The sequence below is a fragment of the Scyliorhinus canicula genome, chromosome 13 (assembly GCF_902713615.1).
Source record: "Scyliorhinus canicula chromosome 13, sScyCan1.1, whole genome shotgun sequence".
In the NCBI taxonomy this organism is placed as follows: Eukaryota; Metazoa; Chordata; class Chondrichthyes; order Carcharhiniformes; family Scyliorhinidae; genus Scyliorhinus; species Scyliorhinus canicula.
The window spans coordinates 106,970,255-106,989,541 of NC_052158.1; the positions used below are offsets into that span (position 1 = coordinate 106,970,255).

The following is a 19,287-nucleotide window of genomic DNA, read 5'->3' on the forward strand; positions in this document are numbered from 1 at the left end:
CCCCCCCCCCTTGGAATTCTGCATCTGCTGACATTTTAATTTTCCCCGGGAAAGTCGACGGGGGAACCCGACCATTGACCCTCTTAAGGCGAACTTTATTTTCTCGAGACTGAGAAACCCAGCCATGTCACGAACCCAGGTCTCTACACTCAGGGGCTTCGAGTCCCTCCACATTAACAAGATCCGTCTCTGGGCTACCAGGGAGGCAAAGGCCAAGACGCTAGCCTCTTTCGCCCCCTGAACTCGCGGCTCTTTCGACACTCCAAAGATCGCTACCTCCGGACTCGGCACCACCCGTGATTTTAGCACCTTAGAAAAACCCTGCCAAAACCCTCTAAGCATCGGGCATGTCCAAAACATGTGGACATGATTTGCTGGGCTTTCTGCGCACCTCGCCCACCTATCCTCTACCCCGAAAAACCTACTGATCCCTGCTCATCCTAGTCGCTGTCACGTGTGCCCGGTGGACTACCTTAAATTGTATCAGGCTGAGCCTGGCACATGATGAGGAGGTATTAACCTTGCTTAGGGCATTTGCCCATAGACCCGCCTCTATCTCTCCTCCGAGCTTGTCCTCCCATTTGCCCTTAAGCTCCTCCACCAAAGTTTTCTCCGCCTCCGAAAGCTCTTGGTAATATCCGATACCTTCCCGTCTCCCACCCAGGTACTGGAAACTACTCTATCCTGTATCCCCAGTGGCAGCAGCAGCAGCAGAAAGGCCGGCACCTGTTTTCTCAGGAAGTCTCGCACCTGCAAATACCTAAAACCATTCCCTGCTGGCAATTCAAATTTATCCTCCAAGGCTTTCAAGCTCAGGAAGCTCCCATCTATAAATAGATCCCCCATCCTTCTAATTCCTGCCCTTTGCCAACTCCGGAACCCACCATCTAGCCTACCCAGTACAAACCTATGATTATTGTAAATTGGGGTCCAAACTGATGCTCCCTTCACTCTCTCCTCCATTGCCCCCAGATTCTCAGAGCCGCCACCTCCACCAGACTTGTGGAGTATCAGGCCGGCGAGAACGGAAGAGGTGCCGTTATCAGTCATCCCAAACTTATGCCTTTGCATGACGCCGCCTCCATCCGCTCCCATGCCAACCCCTCCCCCACTACCCACTTACTAATCATGGCTATATTAGCCGCCCAGTAGTAATTGCGGAAGTTCGGCAGCGCCAACCCACCCTCCCCCGAACTGCGCTCCAGCAACACTTTCTTCACTCGCGGGGTTTTACTTGTCCACCCAAAGCCCAAAATAACCTTATTCACCCGCTTGAAAAAAGGCCTTTGGGATGAAGATGGGGAGGCATTGAAAGACGAACAGAAATCTTCATTTTCACGATCTGTACCCTCCCCGCCAGTGAAAGCGGGAGCATGTCCCCTCACTTAAAGTCCCCTTCCATTTGCTCCACCAGCCGGGATAGGTTTAACTTCTTATAGAATTCCACCGGGTAGCCGTCAGGCCCCGGGACCTTGCCCGCCTGCATGCCCTCCAGCCCCTTGATTATTTCCTCAATCTCAATTGGGCCTCCCAGCTCTTCCACCACATCCTCATCGACCCTCGGGAACCTCAACTGATCAGAAACTGCCTCATCCCCTCCACCCCAGCCGGGGGTTCCGTCTCATATAATTTACTATAGAAGTCCTTAAACACATCGTTCACCCCGCTGGGTCCAGGACAGTATTCCTGCCTCTACTCTTTATTTTACCTAGCTCCCTGGCCGCCTCCCTTTACCTGAGCTAGTGCGCCAACATTCTGCTTGCCTTTTCCCCGTACTCGCCCCCTTGCCTTCCTCAACTGTTCCACTGCTTTCCCTGTGGTCAGCAACCCAAACTCCGCCTGTAACCTCCGTCGCTCCCTCAGTAGCCCGCGTCCGGGGCCTCTGAGTATCTCTTGTTCACCTGGAGTATCTCCTCCACTAATCTGTCCCTCTCAGCCCATTCCGCCTTTTCACTGTGTGCCTGTATCGAGATTAATTCCCCTCTAACCACTGCCTTCAGAGCTTCCCAAACCGTCGCTGCGGAGACCTCCACCGTATCATTTGTTTCCACGTGGTTCTGGATGGACTTGTTAACCCACCCACAGATCGCTTCGTCCGCTAGCAACCCCACATCCAGTCTCCACAGGGGCATTGCCCTCTCTTCACACTAACCCGTAGATCCACCCAATGCGCGGCATGGTCTGACACTGCAATTGCTGAGTACTCCGTATCCACCACCTTCGGTATTAGCTCCCTGCTCAGAACAAAAAAGTCGACGCGAGAGTATACCTTGTGGACATGTGAGAAAAAGGAAACCTCCTTCGCCCTTGGCCATGCAAACCTCCATGAATCTACTCCCCCCATCTGTTCCATAAACCCCTTCAATTCCTTTGCTGCAGCCTGCCTCCTGGATTTTGACTCGTCCAAGTCTGGATTATTGGCTGAGTTAAAGTCTCCTCCCATGATCAGGTTATGTGACTCTCAGTCTGGGATCTTACCTAAAACCCGCCTCATCAATTCCATATCGTCCCAATTCGGAGCATATATGTTCACGCGTACCACCCGCACCCCCTCCAGCTTCCCACTCACGATTATGTGCCTACCCCATTGTCTGACACGATTCTCTCTGCCTCGAATGCCACTCAGTTGCTGATCAAGATCGCTACCCCCCTGGTCTTTGAGTCCAGCCCTGAGTGGAATACTTGGCTGACCCACCCCTTTCTCAATCTCGGCTGGTGTGTAACCTTTAGGTGTGTCTCTTGTAGCATTGCCACGACCACCTTCAGCCCCCTCAAATGCGCAAACCCCACGAGCCCTCTTGACCGGCCCATTCAGCCCTCTGGTGTTCCATGTAATCATCCTGGTCGGGGGGCTTCCAGAAACCCCCCCCCCCTCTCCACTGACCAAACATCACCCTTTTTACATGAGCCTCTAGCTCGCGCCCTCCGCTTCCTGGAGCCCCTCTCGGGCGGTCGCCGTTCTTGACCTCCCATTTGTCCCCTCGTAACAGTTCCTCCCCTGTCAGCAAAGCAGCTCCACCCTCTTCCCCCCCCCTCACCCCCCCCCCCCCCCCCAGCAACAACACTAGAAACTCACCCCCCCCACCAAGTTCAGTTCCAGCTTCACACCTGCTCACCCCCACTGCGCTTCCGAGAGTCAGCTGACCCATGCTGACTTGATAGTGCCCGCCCCTGGCACCAAGCAGTTTGTCTCCCCATTGTTCTGTCCCCTCTCCCCCCCCCCCCCCCCCCCCACTCATATTAAAAGCATCACATTCCCCAGTAAACAAACATCAGGGGAAAAAAGCAGTGAAGAAACAGCCACTTTAGAAAAAAAACACCCAAAAACAGAACTAACCCCAAAGACCATCCCCCCTCTAACAAGCTCCCTGCAAGACAAAGCTATCTTTAGCCATCCAAACAGCCCCTTATTACACATAACACTTCTTATATTTATACAACCCAGCACAACAAATCGCCGCCACAGTACTGTCCAAGGCTTCAGTGTCTTTTAATTCGCCTCCAGCCTCTTTTCTTTAATAAAGGTCCATACTTTGTCTGGTGTTTCAAAGTAGAAGTCCCGTTTTACACGTGTGACCCACAGATGGGCTGGGTACAGCATCCCGAACTTCACTCCCTTCTCAAAGAGGGCCGTGTTTGCCCTATTGAATCCAGCTTGCCTCTTGGCCAGATCCGCGCCCATGTCCTGATAAATGCGCAGCTCACAGTTCTCCCATTTGCTGCTCCATTCCTTCTTGGCCCACCGCAGTATGTGTTCCTTGTCCAGGAAACGCTGAAAGCGACCATCATGGCTCTGGGCGGCTCGTTCGCTCGGGGCTCCTTCGCGAGAGCTCTATGCGCTGTATCCACTTCCAGGGGCCGAGGGAACGCCTCAGCCCCATCAACCTCTCCAACATGTCTGTCACATAGGCCCTCGCATCCGATCCTTCATTGCCTTCAGGGAGGCCGACAATTCTAAGATTCTGCCTCCTGGACCTGTTCTCCAGGTCCTCCAGCTTCTCCTGCATTCTTTTCTGGCGGTCATTCATCATCCCCACCTTGGTCTCCAGCACGGTTATGTACTCTTTGTGCTCGGACGCCTTTTTCTCCACCTCCTAGATCGCTCTCCCGTGAGTCTCTTGATTCTGTACAACTTGATCGACCGAAGCCTTAATCGGGTCCAGCGTGTTCTTCTTCAGCTTGACGAAGCAATCTTCAAAAAACTTCACCAGCTACTCCGTCGACCACTGTGCCATCTCCCCGCGGCCCTGCTTCTCCGCTATGCTTTCCCGCGTTACCAGCTCTGCCCGAGTCTTCCTTATAGGACTTTGTCTTCTCACACGGCCACTTCTGGTCCAATTCCCCATACACCGGAGGTGGATTTCTCCTTACTGTCTCAGTCTTCACCGATTTATCCCATAAAATCCTGAAAAAAACAGGGGAAAAAGGTCCAAAGTCCGTCACAGGCAGGAGCTATCAAATCAAATGTGCGACCTACTCCTTCATGGCCGCCACCAGAGGTTGAGACTCCACAAATAACCCATCTTCAGTGATGGGGGAGCCCAGCACTTCAGCAAAAAACAAGGTTGAAGCATATGCAACGATCTTCAGCCAGAGGTGCTGGCTGGGTGGTCGACCTTGGTTTCTACCAACATCAGCAGCACCACAATCAGCGCAGATGCCAGATGGATGAAGGCATAGGATACTGCAAATGCACGCAGTCCTGACAACATGTTGGCAATAGTACTGAAGACCGGTGCCCCAGAACTAGCCAAGCCGCTAGCCAAGCTGTTCCAGTATAGTTATAACTTTGGCATCTAGCCTGCAATGTGGAAAATTGCTAAATATGTCCTATCCACAAAAAGCAGGACAAATCCAACGCGGCCAATTACCACCCTCGATCATCAGCAAAGTGATGGAAAGTTTCATCAACAGTGCTATTGAGCAGTACCTCCTCAGCAATAACCTGCTCACTGATGCTTTGGGTTCTGCCAGGGTCACTCGGCTCCTGATCTCACTACAGTCTTGATCCAAATATGGATAGGTAAACTGAATTCAAGTGGTGAGATGAGAGTAACTGCCCTTGATGTCAAGGCAACATTTGACCGAGCATGGAATCAAGGTGCCCTCGTAAAACTGACATCCATGGAAATCAGGCGAACAGTCTTCACTGGTTGAAGTCATACCTACTACAAATGAAGATGGTTGTGGCAGTTGGAGGTCAATCACTGCAGGGGTTCATCAGGGCGTGGTCCTAGGACCAGTCATCTTCAGCTGCTTCATCACGACTTTCCCTTCATCATAAGTTCAAAATTATGAATGTACAATGCTCAACAACATTCATGACTCCTCATACACTGAAGCAGTCTGAGTCCATATGCAGCAAGACCAGGCCAATATTCTGTCTTAGGCTGACAAGTGGCAAGTAACATTCACAGAGACAAGTGTCAGGCAATAACCATCTCTAAGAAGAGAGAATCTAACCATTTCCCCATATCATTCCACGGCATTACCATTGCTGAATTCCCCACAAACTGAGGGTTATCGTTAACCAGAAAATGAATGTATTGCCATATAAATAGTGTGGCTGCAAGAAAAGGTCGGAGGCTGAAATTCTGTGGCAATTAACTCCCCTCCTGACTCCCCAAAGACTGCCAAATATCTACAAGGTGAAAGTCAGGAGTACTTGGCGCTTACCTGGATGAGTGCCTGATCCGATCCATGACAAATCAGCCTGCTTGAATGGCATCCTATCTACTACCATCAACATCTGCTTCCTCCACCACCAAGATATAGTGGCAGCATTGTGTACCATTTGCAAGATGCACTGCAGCAACTCAACAATGCTCCTTTGACAGCACCTTCCAAACATGTGACCTTTGCCACCTAGGGCAGCAGATGCATGAGAGCACCACTGCACACAAGTTCCCTTCCAAGCCAATGCTCATCCTGATTTGGAACTATATCACTGTTCCTTCACCATCGCTGGGTCAAAGTCCTGGAACTCCCTCTGAAACAGCATCATGGATGTACCTACACCACATTCACTGCAGTGGTTGAAGAAGGTTGCTCAACATCACCTTCTCACGGTTTAATTAGGGATGATCAAGAAATGCTGGCCTGGCCAGTGACACCCACATCCTATGAACGAATAATAAAACGTTCTGCATTCCTTTCATATTTGGTTACAAGGGAGAACTATCAATCTTCCCCATCCCAGTTGCAACTTACTATGGCTATTTATTTCTGGAGAAAATCAGTCATTATTGGGTCATTTCTCATTTCCAGTCTTTGCCTATTACTCTGATATTTCTGGCCTTTCCAAGATGTCTTGCATCGTAGTCATGTCAAACGGCAGAGGAAGCACCTTTACTTATTTGACAACTTAATGTGCAGCAATACAACATGGCCAAATAGGTGATAATTGTACCTCATATTTAATGGACATGAAAATGCAACCAGGCTAACCTTGTGGATTTTGATACGAGAAATTGTGTCTGTATCGGTCCTTTGAAAGAGAGATCCTGAGAATCACACTCGACTCCTTTCCCCTGTACCTCTGCAAATACTTTCCCATAGAACAATTTATTCAATTCCTTTACAACAATTTATTCAATTCCTTTTTAAAAGTTAGTAAATCTGCTTCCTCCACCCTGTAAAGCAGTATATTCAAGATGACGGCAACATGCTGTGCAGTGTGTTTCCTCTCGTCACCTCAGATTTCTTTGCAGTTACCTTCAGTCTATGTCTTCTGGCTACCGATTCTATTGCAACTGCTTACAAGATTTTGAACACATCTTTCCACTTGCCTCTTAACTTTCCCTGTTCTTAAGAGAACAACCCCAGCTGCTTTCAAATCAGAACTGAGGATATTCTCTCGCCTCATTCTTCCTATCAAAGGGTATCAGTTGAAATTTCTGTGTTAAATTTCATCTGCCACTTGTGACAATTTTCCTAGTCTATGTTCTCTTGAATCCTGTACTACCCTTCCCCTCCTTGCTGCATTTCCAAATTTTGTCTTATCTTCAAGCTTTGAAATTGTGTGTCTTGTACATCTAAGTCCAGGTAGTTAAAATATATCCAAAAGAGCTGTGGTCTTGCTGGGGGACACAATTGCATTCTCCACCAACTTGAAAAACAACCATTCATCACAAGTCTCTGCTTTCTACTACTTAACCAGCTTTGTATCTTTGCAGCCATTGATTCTTTAAACCCATGGGTTTCAATTTTAGTCTCAAATTCATTTTGTGCAGTGTTATCTGTGGTAGTCACCACTGATGTATATATTAGATATATTAGGTGATTTGTGGTAAGGCCCTGTACTACAGGTACAGGGGTAGTTCCCTGCCTGCTGGCTCTGCCCAGTAGGCGGAGTATAAATATGTGTGCTCCTTGTGCGGCAGCCAGTTCACCAGAAAGCTGTAAGAGGCCACACATCTTCGTGTATTAAAGCCCCGATTGTATCCAACTCTCGTCTTTGTGCAATTGATCATGTATCATTATCAAAATCCAAAATCAAATATGGGAGCATCCTGGGCGGGATTCTCTAATCCCGCGGCAGAGTGTCCATGCCGTTGTAAACATTGTCGCGTTTTACGACGGCGTAAGTGGGCCCACCCGTTGACTAATTCTGGCCCGCAAAAGGGGCCAGCACGGCACTGGAGCGGTTCACCCCGCTTCAGCTGCTAACCCCGAGCGAACTGGGATCTGCGCATGCGCAGTGGCTTCCTTCAACGCGCTGGCCCTGACGCAACATGGCGCAGGACTACAGGGACCGGCGCGGAAGAATTGAGGCTCCCCGCAGCCAGAGAGGCTGGCCCGTCGATCAGTGGGCCCCGATCGCAAGCCAGGCCACGTCGGAGGCTCCCACCCCCTCCCCACAGTCCGCCCCTTGACCCTTCCATGCCGAGGTGCCGCTGGCTGAGAGCAGGTGTGGACGGCGCCGATGGGACTCGCCATTTTTTGCGACGGCCGCTCGGCCCATCCCGGGCCAAGAATCGGCGGGCTGGCCGCGTAGAGCGGCCCCTGACCAGCGCCGCTGCAAACATGCCCTGCGGAGAATCGCGTGCCGGCGGCATGGCACGATTCGCGCCAGTCGCGGGGATTCTCTGGCCCGGCCCCGGGCTGAGAGAATTCCGCCACCTGTTTACCAGATTCTGAGCTTTGCTTTGGCTAAGATCACCACAATGCCGTTAAATGGTGTGTGACGGGCAGTTGTGTTTAATTATGAAATATAACTTCTCAATATTCCTTTTTTTTAATCTCTGTTCGAACTTCAGAGAATAGAATTAGTATAATTCTTAAAATGGGTTAGAGGTTCTGAAGGGGAGTTTGCTTTTTCGCAGGCATCGAATGAACTATGACTCTGGAAACACCATCCAATTCCAGAATGTTGACCCAGCGACAGAGAAGGAACGGCGCTATATCTCCGAATCAAGATGGTGAGTGACTTGGAGGGGAACTTCCAGATGGTGGTAATCCCATTTATCTGCTGCCCTCGTCCTTCTAAATGGCAGTAATCAGGGGTTTAGAAGATGCTGTCTTCTAAAGGAGCCTTGGTGAATTCCTGCAGTACATCTTGTAGATGGCACACACTGCTGCTCCTGTGCATCGGTAGTGGGGGGAGTAAATGCTTGTGGAACGAGTGCCAATAAAGCAAGCTGCTCTGTCCTAGATGGTGTTCAGTTTCTTGAGTGATGTTGGAGTTGCACTCATCCAGGCAAGTGGGAGGATTCCATCACATTCCTGGCTTGTGCCTTTAGGAGGTGGAAATGCTTTGTGGAGTTAGGATGTGAGTTACTCACCACAGGATTCCTAGCATCTGACCTGCTCCTGTAGCCACAGTATTTATATGGCCACTCCAGTTCAGTTTGTGATCAATGGCAAACCCCAGGATGTTGATAGTGGTGGATTCAGTGATGGTAATGTCGTTGAATGTCAAGGCATGATGGTTTGATTCTCTCTTCCTGGAGATGGTCATTGCCTAGCACTTGAGAGGTGCGAGTGTTGCTTGCCACTGTCAGCCCAAGCCTGGATATTGTCCAGGTTTTGCTGCATTCGCACGTTGTCTGCTTCAGCGTCTTAAGGTGTCACTAATGGTGATGAACATTATGCAATCATCAGCAAAATTCCACACTTCTGACCTATGTTGGAAGGAAGGTCATTGATGAAGCAGCTGAAGATGGTTGGGCAAAAGACACTACCCTGAGGAACTCCTGCAATGATGTCCTGGGGCTGAGATGATTGACACCAACGCCACAACCATCTCCCTTTGTGCTAGATATGACTCTAACCAGCGGAGAAGTTCCCCCCTGACTCCCAATGACTTCAGTTTTGCTGGGCTCCTTGATGCCATACTCAATCAGATGCTGCCTTGATGTCACCTCACATCTGGCACCTCACATTTGGAGAAGGTGAAATTTGGTCAGAAAGGGGCAGATGAGGGGTTTCGCCAGAGATGGGGTTTGTTTCTCTTACATTTTGGGGATCTGGTTGTGGCGGGAGAGGGGTGGGGGGGATGTTTATTGGTGTCGGGGCCAGGGTTATATTTTTCAAAAACAAACTTAATGAAGTGTTTATGCAGTTGGAGCCGTACACCATGCCATACTGATTTAATATCGTCAGGTTGTCGTCATTTATGCTTGGGAGTTGACAGGCTGGAGGTTGTGGCCTATGTCCATTATTCGTGGTCTCTGCCCTTGGCCATCCTACACTTCACAGAAGTTATATTCTATTGGTGTTGAGTTGAACCTCTCCTTGTGAGCCTCGGATCAAACTCTGCTGCAGGACTGAATTCGGACCTCACTGTCGTTCTTTTGCTGCAAATTTGAAACGTCTTTGAGAGGTCAATGTTTCCATCACTGAAAGCAGCAGCGAGCTAATTTAATGTTCTTTTCACCTGTATTCTGAATAATTAAAATGTTGAGAGAGACTGTTTGCAAATGCCAGATATGCTATTTGTTCATGTTTGGGAAGCAGCAGGGGCAAGTGTCATTACTTATCACAGAAGTAAGGCACAAAAGCATTTTAAAGCATGGTTTCTGACAGTATTCCGAGATTTTCTCTAACTATACCAGTGCAACAAGCCGCTCATTCTAATATAAGCAAAATACTGCTGATGCTGAAATCAGAAACCGGAATGGAGATGCTGGAAAAGCTCAGCAGGTCTGGCAGCATCTGGAGGAATAGAAAACAGTCCATGTTTCAATTCCGTTTGACTCTTCACCAGGACTGAAAAGAGGAAGGATATGTTAGATATTAAACTGTAGCTGGGAGAGATTGCAACAAAGTATACTAAATGAAAAAACAAGAGACAGATAGCCCAGTGTATGTGTGTTGGGGTGGGGGGGGGGGGGGGGGGGGGGGGTGGGGCTTGTCGGGAGGAAGAGTTATTGCATTGAGACAATAAATGTATCGGATATTTAAAAGAAAGGATTTAAGATACTCTGGGGACCCAGGTTCAAATCCCACCACTCCAGATGGTGAAATTTGAATTCAGTAACAATCTGGAATTAGAAGCCCAAATGACCATGAAACCATTGTCGATTGTCAGAAAAACCCATCTGGTTCGCTAATGTTCTTTAGGGAAGGAAATCTGCCATCCTTACCTGGTCTGGCCTACATATAACTCCAGACCCACAGCAATGTGGTTGACTCAACTGTCCCCTCAAGGGGAATTAAGGATGGGCAATAAATGCTGGCACAGCCTGCGACAGCCACGTCCTATGAGCAAATAAAAAAAAGGCTGGAACTAAGTTTGATGGATAAGAGAGGGGAGTCCAAATTTTGCCAGCTTGTCCACAGAGCCAAAAACAAAGGTGTGAGGTCCTTAGCCAAGAGAGCTAATGTCTCATGGTTGCGTGCACATCACAGTCAACAACATTCTTTGTTGCTGTTCATATCAGACTCAATTGGTTATGATCTAATTCTGAAGTTAAGTGAGTAAATTATTTCTATTCATTTTGTATACAGAACTGGCATTACAAAATTTACCAATCTCACAGTGTTTTTTGGAGGGGGTGGGGGCTGTCATTCCCCATGACTCCCACTGACATTGCCATTGTTCAGTTACATGCCGCTTTTTTCTCAGTTATTGCCCAATAAACATCTGCAGATGATTTTTAAAATAACAATAGCGCAAACCATTCACTCCCAATCTGTGACTTGTAGTCAGATAAACTGATAAAAAATATACGGATAAAAATTATGCTAGATTTGCCTTTTTCAATTTATTTTGTTAAATTGCGAAAATAAACGCATATTGGCCAATGCTTGGAAACATAATGCTGAAGCAAAACTTGAAAATGAGGAGTTTTAGAGAAAGATTGGAAGAATCTTGAATGCAGTCCATCATTTCTGATTGACTGCAAACCAAGCAAAATGTTGCTGTCTACCTTGCATTCTGGTTGACTTAACATATTCTGTCCTGGGTACTTGATTCTTGGTCATAAACCCTGACATTTCTGTTGCTCTAACATGTTTCAATTCTGTTGCTTATTTGCCTCTGTCTGTCACTTTGACCATATCAAGATTGTAGTTTGCAATACTAGATCTCTCATTACTGCATTAATGTCCATACAGCTGTCACGACGACATCAGTCAAACGCTGTTGATTGCCTTGTGTCATGACATCTGGTACTTTCTTTTTCTTTGCTGTCAAACCAAATAAAGCAGACCTATGCAAGTGCTGTCATTTCGTTAGGTAGAATCTGTAGACTTGTATTAAAAGATTCATCAGTATGGGAGACAGAGATCTGTGTGAGACAGGACTGCAAAATGCCTTAAAGCCCCATGTTGCAGACGGCAATATTTGATCAACTTTTAATCTTTGTGTAGACGCTCAGGACTGATACTGATAAAACGCACATGAGGACAAAATGGGAGGCATGTGGCCATTTTCATTAGATCGGGGCATTTGGTGGCTCTTGTCTTGACTCTCAGTGAAAGTGATATTGCATTGGCTATTTAAATGCCTGCTGCAAAGAGTTTGTTCTTGTAACTGCATTAACCTTTCTATAGTCCACACACAACTGTTGGGTACCATCTGGTTTAGGTACCATTGCTGTGGGTGAGCTCCATTGGCTGAAACCCACTTCAATTATGCCATTTTTAAGCATACTCTCAATCTGTTTGTTAAACTGTGCCAATTTTAAAGGGTTAAGTCTGTATAAATGTTGTTTGATTGAAACAGCATTTCCCACATCTACATCATGTATAGCCATTTTAGTACTTCCCAATTTATCTCCACAAACTTGCCCATGTGATATCAATAACTCTTTCAGGTCAGTCCATTTTTTCTCTGGAAGGTAACTCAACAATTTATCCCAAATTTTAAGAACACCTCATTTTCCAATTTAATTTGAGGTATGTCAAATTCACAGTCATCTGGATTTGGTTCGTCACTTTGAGTTAGAATCATTAAAACCTTCTCCATTTTCTCTCCTTCCCTTTCAAAGTATCTTTTAAGCATATTCACATGACACTCGGTGAGTTTTCCTTCTATCTGGCATTCCACATAATTCACCTCACTTAATTTCCTTTCAATCTGATAAGGTCCACAAAACCTTGCTTTTAAAGGTTCACCTACCACTGGTAACAACACTAAAACTCTATCTCCACTGGCAAAACTACAAACTTTGGATGCCTTGTCCGCTACCCGTTTCATCACATTTTGTGCAACTTTTAAATGTTGTCTAGCCAATTCTCCTGTTCTATTTAATCGTTCCCTAAAATTTGACACGTAATCCAATAATGTAATTCCCGATTTCTCAGTCACCAATTTTTCCTTAATCGATTTAAGTGGTCCTCTTACCTCATGACCAAAAATTAGTTCAAAAGGACTAAATTTGGTTGACTCATTAGGTGCTTCCCTAATTGCAAATGGTACGAATGGAATTCCTTTATCCCAATCCTCTGGATAATCTTGACAATAAGCCCTCAACATTGTCTTTAATATCTGATGCCACCGTTCTAACACTCCCTGCGATTCTGGATGGTACGCAGTTGATTTAAATTGTTTTATTCCTAAGCTATCCATAACTTCTTTGAATAACCTTGAGGTAAAATTCGATCCTTGATCTGATTGTATTTCTGTGGGAACGAAATCCAGATGACTGTGAATTTGACATACCTCAAATTAAATTGGAAAATGAGGTGTTCTTAAAATTTGGGATAAATTGTTGAGTTACCCAGAGGAAAAATGGACTGACCTCAAAGAGTTATTGATATCACATGGGCAGGTTTGTGGAGATAAATTGGGAAGTACTAAAATGGCTATACATGATGTAGATGTGGGGTTGTATTTCTGGTAAAGAATTTATGTAACTCCTCCACAATCTTTTTAGCTGTAATACTACGTACCGGAATGGCCTCTGGAAACCTAGTAGACACATCAATTATAATCAAAAGATATTGATTCCCACTTTTTGTTTTAGGAAGCGGTCCTACGCAATCAATTAGGACCCTTGTAAAAGGTTCCTCAAATGCTGGAATGGGTATTAAGGGCACTGGTTTGATCACCGCTTGAAGTTTCCCTGTCACTTGATATGCGTGACATGATCTACAATATTTAACTACGTCTTTATGTAGTCCAGGCCAATAAAAGTGTTTTTGGATTTTAGCTTGAGTTTTCCTTATTCCTAAATGACCTCCCACTGGTACCTCATGTGCAACTCGCAACACCTCCTTTCTATACCCTACCGGCAATACTACTTGATAAACTTCTGTCCACTTTTCATCCGCTTGCATATGTAAAGGTCTCCATTTTCTCATCAAGACATCACTTTTACGGTAATAACACTCTGGTATACACTCAGATTCCTCTTCCATATATGCTTTCTGATACATCCGTTTTATTTCTACATTTTTCTGTAACTCCGCCAATTTTCCTGAACTAAAAATATCCGCCCCATCCTCCACCTGTTCTTGTTCTTTTTCAGCCATCTGATCAAAAATCGTTTCTGATTATTGCATTTCACCTTTATCTTCACTCTGATTTCTTCTCTTGTCTTAACCTGTGACTTTGCGACCTTGTTACTACACTATCCGGAAAAATCCCAGGATATTCGTCCTTCAACACTTCAACACTTCAGTTATCTGATTTTCCACTGGCTTATCAACCACAGTAGGCATCACTCCCACCTGCGATCCAGCTATATCATTACTCAAGATAAACTGTATTCCTGGACAAGATAGTTTCTCTATTACTCCTGCTACCGCATCACCACTCTTCACTGGACTTTCCAAACTTACCTTATATAATGGAACACTACTCCTCTCACCCTGAATTCCACATATTACCAACTTTTCTGGCAACATTATTCCTAAACTACATAACTCCTCATCTCTTACCAGTAAAGATTGACTAGCTCCCGTATCTCTTAAAATTGTGACCTCTTTACCTGCTTCTCCTGATACACATGAGTACTCTTTACCCGCACAAGTAATTCTTTAAAGACATCTGGCACCTTCTTATCAATCACCTCCTGATCAGACTGTACAATCGTTTGCACCTCCTTTGCTTCACTTGGGCTTTCCTTTCCCAATTCAACAAACCCCACTGTCTTATCCTGTTTTACCATATCAGCCTTCCCAGTGCTTTTCTTCAACCACCAACACTATGACTTTACATGGCCTAGTTTATTACAGTGAAAGCATTTGAAATTTTCATTCTTTTCCACCCTCCTGGATTTCTTTTTTAATGAAATGAAATGAAATGAAAATGAAATGAAAATCGCTTATTGTCACAAGTAGGCTTCAAATGAAGTTGCTGTGAAAAGCCCCTAATCTGAGGTACACTCTGCTTATTATCTCCCATCAGATCACCTTTACCTTTACCACTTGAGTATTTCTCATGTCGCCAGTTTCTATCCCTCACAGGCTGAAACTGATGTTGGAAACCAATCTTTGATTTGTGAACTAATTCATAACCATCTGCCATTTCTGCTGCTAATCTTACAGTTTTAACCCTCTGTTCTTCCACATGAGTTCTCACTACATCAGGAATTGAATTTTTAAACTCCTCCAAAAGCATAATTTCTCTGAGAGCTTCATATGTTTGGTCTATTTTCAAAGCCCTTATCCACCTATCAAAATTACTCTGTTTGAGCCTTTCAAACTCCATGTATGTTTGACCAAATTCTTTCCTTAAATTTCTAAACCTTTGTTTGTAGGCTTCAGGCACCAGTTCATATGCACCTAAGATGGATTTTTTCACCTGCTCATACGTCCCAGATACCTCCTCCGGTAGTGGTGCAAACACTTCACTCGCCCTACCTACCAGCTTTGTTTGAATCAGTAATACCCACATGTCCTGTGGCCATTTCATTTCTTTACCTACCTTCTCAAATGAAATGAAAAAGGCTTCTACCCCCTACTCATCAAACCGTGGCAATGCTTAGACATATTTAAATAGATCCCCACCAAGCCTTCGACTGTGATGCTCTTTCTCACTATCCTCATCACTATCATCCAACTGTATGTTTCCCTTTACGTCTTCCAATTTTAACTGACTGTCATGTTTCATGGCCATTTTCTGAAGTTCAGATTCTTTCTCTTTCTCTTTTTCCATGATCTGTATCTCCCTTTCTCTTTCTTTTTCTACTGCTAGGGCTATTCTTCCTTTTCTCCTTTCTTCTCTCTCCTTTTCTTTTTCCTCGCTCTCTCTTTCGTATTCAAGCTGCTTTAATTCTTTCACATGTTCCATTTGTTTAATTTGTAACTGAATTTTTGCCATTTCCAATAAGTCAAACTGTATCTCAGGCAACTTTAAATGTTTCGCCACCACCATAATTACCTCATCTTTTCGCATTTTGTCAGGTAATGTTAACTGCAATGTTTTTGCCGAATCTAACAGTCTGCTTTTTGTCTCTGTCCGTAAGGTACTGCGTGTGACCGCCTCCACCCCCAAAAACTTCAGAGCCTCTGAAAGAGCCATTGTACACAACACACTCCCCACTTAAACTGGAATACTCACCTGAAAAGCAACCACAATATGCTCATCTCTCAGTGTCTTTAAGTTCACTAAGCCAATCCAATAGGTAGACTTTCTCCCCCTCGAGCCACCAATTTGTTATTGGTCGTGTTTAGAGAACCCCATAGTGTATCATGGCGTTCACCTGACCCACAACGTTTAATAGATTGTGGTATGGGAAGCACATGGTCCACTCTACGGGTGTGGTACAGTAGAAATGGAAAAGTATTTTTTAAAGCAAAACAATACTCATTCTATGAACTGAAGTTATCCTTTTTAAAACATACAGTGAACATCTTAGCAACCATTAATTCAAATACAACCCTCAAAGAATACAACACTAAGTAATCCTTAATAAATTCCCAAACAACATCCAGAAGACAAAAGAAACACCTTTTGACAGAAGCACATCAGGTTTACATTCACTACTGAAAACATTTATCATTCCGAATTCACCAAATGATCAAGAGATAGTCTTTTCATAGCAGAGGGAACAACAGTACACCTGCTTTGTCTGGCTTCAGCTCCAACACAAACAAAACCAAAAAAACACAGACCCACCCAAGCTTTTCTCAAAGTGAAACTAATAAGCAGAGCCAGAGCTCAGCTCCACCCACACTCTGACATCACTGCAGTAACATGAGCAGCCAAACGTTTCTTAAAATGACATTCTCGTGACAGGATACAGACTTTCATAAAGGAGATCTTCCCTACGTTCCCAATGTTACTCCATTTTTCTTTTGCTGGAGGAGGTTGAGGACATTTGTAACATATGCAAGAGGGAGCCAGACAACCATGTACACATGTTTTGGTCAAGCCTGAAACTGAGGATATTTTGGAACATGGTCTTCTTTAGTACCATGTCAACAGTGGTACATTTGGACCTAGAACCCAGTTGCCTGGGAGCCATATTCGGGGTTTCGGATGTCTAACCTTTGCCTCACTGGTGATGAGGAGGTGGATCCTATTGGGATGGAGGTCAGTTTCTCCACCCTGTGTCTCAATATGGCTGGAAAACATAATTGAGTTTCTAAGCCTGGAGAAGGTTAAATTTCGTTCAAGTGGTGTTTTGTCAAATTTGTCATCCGTTCATATCTCAGTTTAAGGAATTAACCTCAGTTAGCAGCTAAAAGGGGGGAGTAGTTAGTTAATTAATTGTTTTTGGATTGAGGAAAGGATTGTTAAATGTTAATTAAAAATGTGTAATGTAATTTATGTTTAAAAATAATCTAATAATATTTATTTTTTTAAATGTCAGAAAATTATCTATTCACTGATGTTGAATTGAAAACAAAAATTCAGCCCTCCGTTTTAAATCTGGTTGCAATTTATTGGACAGACAATTGTAAGAATGTGGCTTATAGGGAGTATGAACCAATAACTCTTCCATTTAGATAACTTTAGTGTCTCAAAAGTACTAATCTTTGAACCTTGCTTTCTGCTTACCTGATTTTCATTTCTCCTTTCTCAGGGGTTGAATTGCAAATGTGATTTTATTGTTCCCTTCCAATCTACTCGTCATTTTACTTATGAATTCTGCAATCAATGGCTTATGCTGAGGCCAGAAGTGCACAGCACTAGGTAGATGCTTTCTGGTACTCCTCTCTCGTGACCAAGTGCTCAGCTAGAGTGCTATCACAATAGAGTTGCTAATTAGTTGTTGCTCATCCACACTTCCTTCCAGCACAATCATGAAATACCTATTATATTGCCGGCCAGCTGCCACAATTGAGATAATCTGTGCAATGTTAGTTTGAACTCTCAGCCCTTTCTGTTCTGCACTGCTCAGAATAATTATTTTAGTAGTCTTCAGACCTAACTGAGCTCCAGATTCAGTCTCCAATTTTGTCCTAAAGTTTAACCATTGTAATAACTTTCCACGTTTTCATTTTCCTACAGGGATTTTTTAAAAATCAAACTTGTTTTATATATTTTTTTTAATCAATTGTTTTAGAAGGTCACTAGAGATGTTGAGAACCAATGAACTGCCGCTTACTTGAGATGCCTTTATTTGTGGGTTACAATATTTCAGCATCATTCCAGATGCTGCAGGCTTTTGACCGACATATTAGTCCCAATCCGAAATGAAATCATTCTCATTTTAATTTAGTTGATAAATACAGTATAATCAGTTTTACATTTGCTTTTCCTTCTAATTTTAGCCAACTAAAACAAAGACATTCCATACCATGCCATATAAAAGCATCAGAGCAGCAAATTTCTTATAAATATAATAGTCTTAAAATTCATTTTTTAGCTGATCATCTACAAATATCTAATTAATGCCTCCGTTCAAATAGTGAAACGATATTTGAAATGTATATATTGTGTAGCTGCATCAGTTCTATTAGTGATCTTACATCTTGGGTCAGAATGTCATCTCCTTTTCTGACTTTGCACCGGGAGCAAAAAATGATCCATTTTATCTGACTGCAAAAAGGAAGTTCAATGTCCTGCTGAAATGATCACTCGTGGTGAAGACTCCTTTCACTGTTCCTGTTGTACGAACCAACTCTGGCAATTATTTCACAACTGCACAAAATCCAGCCAGCAATTTTGTTTTACAACATCAGATTATTTATTTTCCAATGAGCTGGCAACTTTCACCTGGAGCAATTACTATACCCCTAAGAATGTTCTTGTTCACAATCTTTGGCTGGGACATTCTACACATGGACAGTTTTTCTGATCAGGTAATCCTCCCCGCACTGAAAGCTTTGTGGGCCTTTTCCAATTTGACCTTTTCCAATTTTATAAATCCCGCCATGTCACTGATCCAGGTCTCCACGCTTGGGGGCCTTGCATCCTTCCATTGTAACAGAATCCTTCGACGGGCTACTAGGGACGCAAAGGCCAGGACACCGGCCTCTTTCGCCTCCTGCACTCCCGGCTCTACCGCAACTCAAAAAATCACGAGTCCCCACCCTGGTTTGACCCTGGATCCAACCACCCTCAACACCGTCCCCGCCACCCCCTTCCAGAATTCTTCCAGTGCTGGGCATGCCCAGAACATATGGGCGTGGTTCGCAGGACTCCCCGAACACCTGGTGCACCTGTCCTCACCCCCGAAGAACCTACTCATCCTAGTCCCGGACATATGGGCCCGGTGCAGCACCTTAAATTGGATGAGACTAAGCCTCGCACATGAGGAGGAAGAGTTGACTCTCTCCAAGGCCTCCGCCCAAGTCCCGTCCTCTATCTGCTCCCCGAGTTCCTCCTCCCATTTAGCCTTCAGCTCCTCCACTGATGACTCCTCCACCTCCTGCATTACCTTATAGATGTCAGACACCTTCCCCTCTCCTACCCACACCCCCGAAAGCACTCTGTCCATCGTCCCC

General features: G+C 44.9%; 1 protein-coding gene across 4 annotated transcripts in view; it reads left to right on the forward strand.

The window, feature by feature from the left end:
* si:ch211-51h4.2 overlaps positions 1 to 19,287 on the forward strand; it is a 477,954-nt gene that overhangs the window by 15,716 nt on the left and 442,951 nt on the right. Inside the window, exon 2 of one of the 4 annotated variants that reach the window (XM_038815047.1) lies at positions 8,325 to 8,420. The exons of the other annotated variants lie outside the window; for them this stretch is intronic. Coding sequence (XP_038670975.1) covers positions 8,339 to 8,420 — 82 coding nt within the window. The 5' untranslated portion in view covers positions 8,325 to 8,338. The remainder of the gene's footprint in view (positions 1 to 8,324; positions 8,421 to 19,287) is intronic. 4 annotated transcript variants of the gene reach the window in all.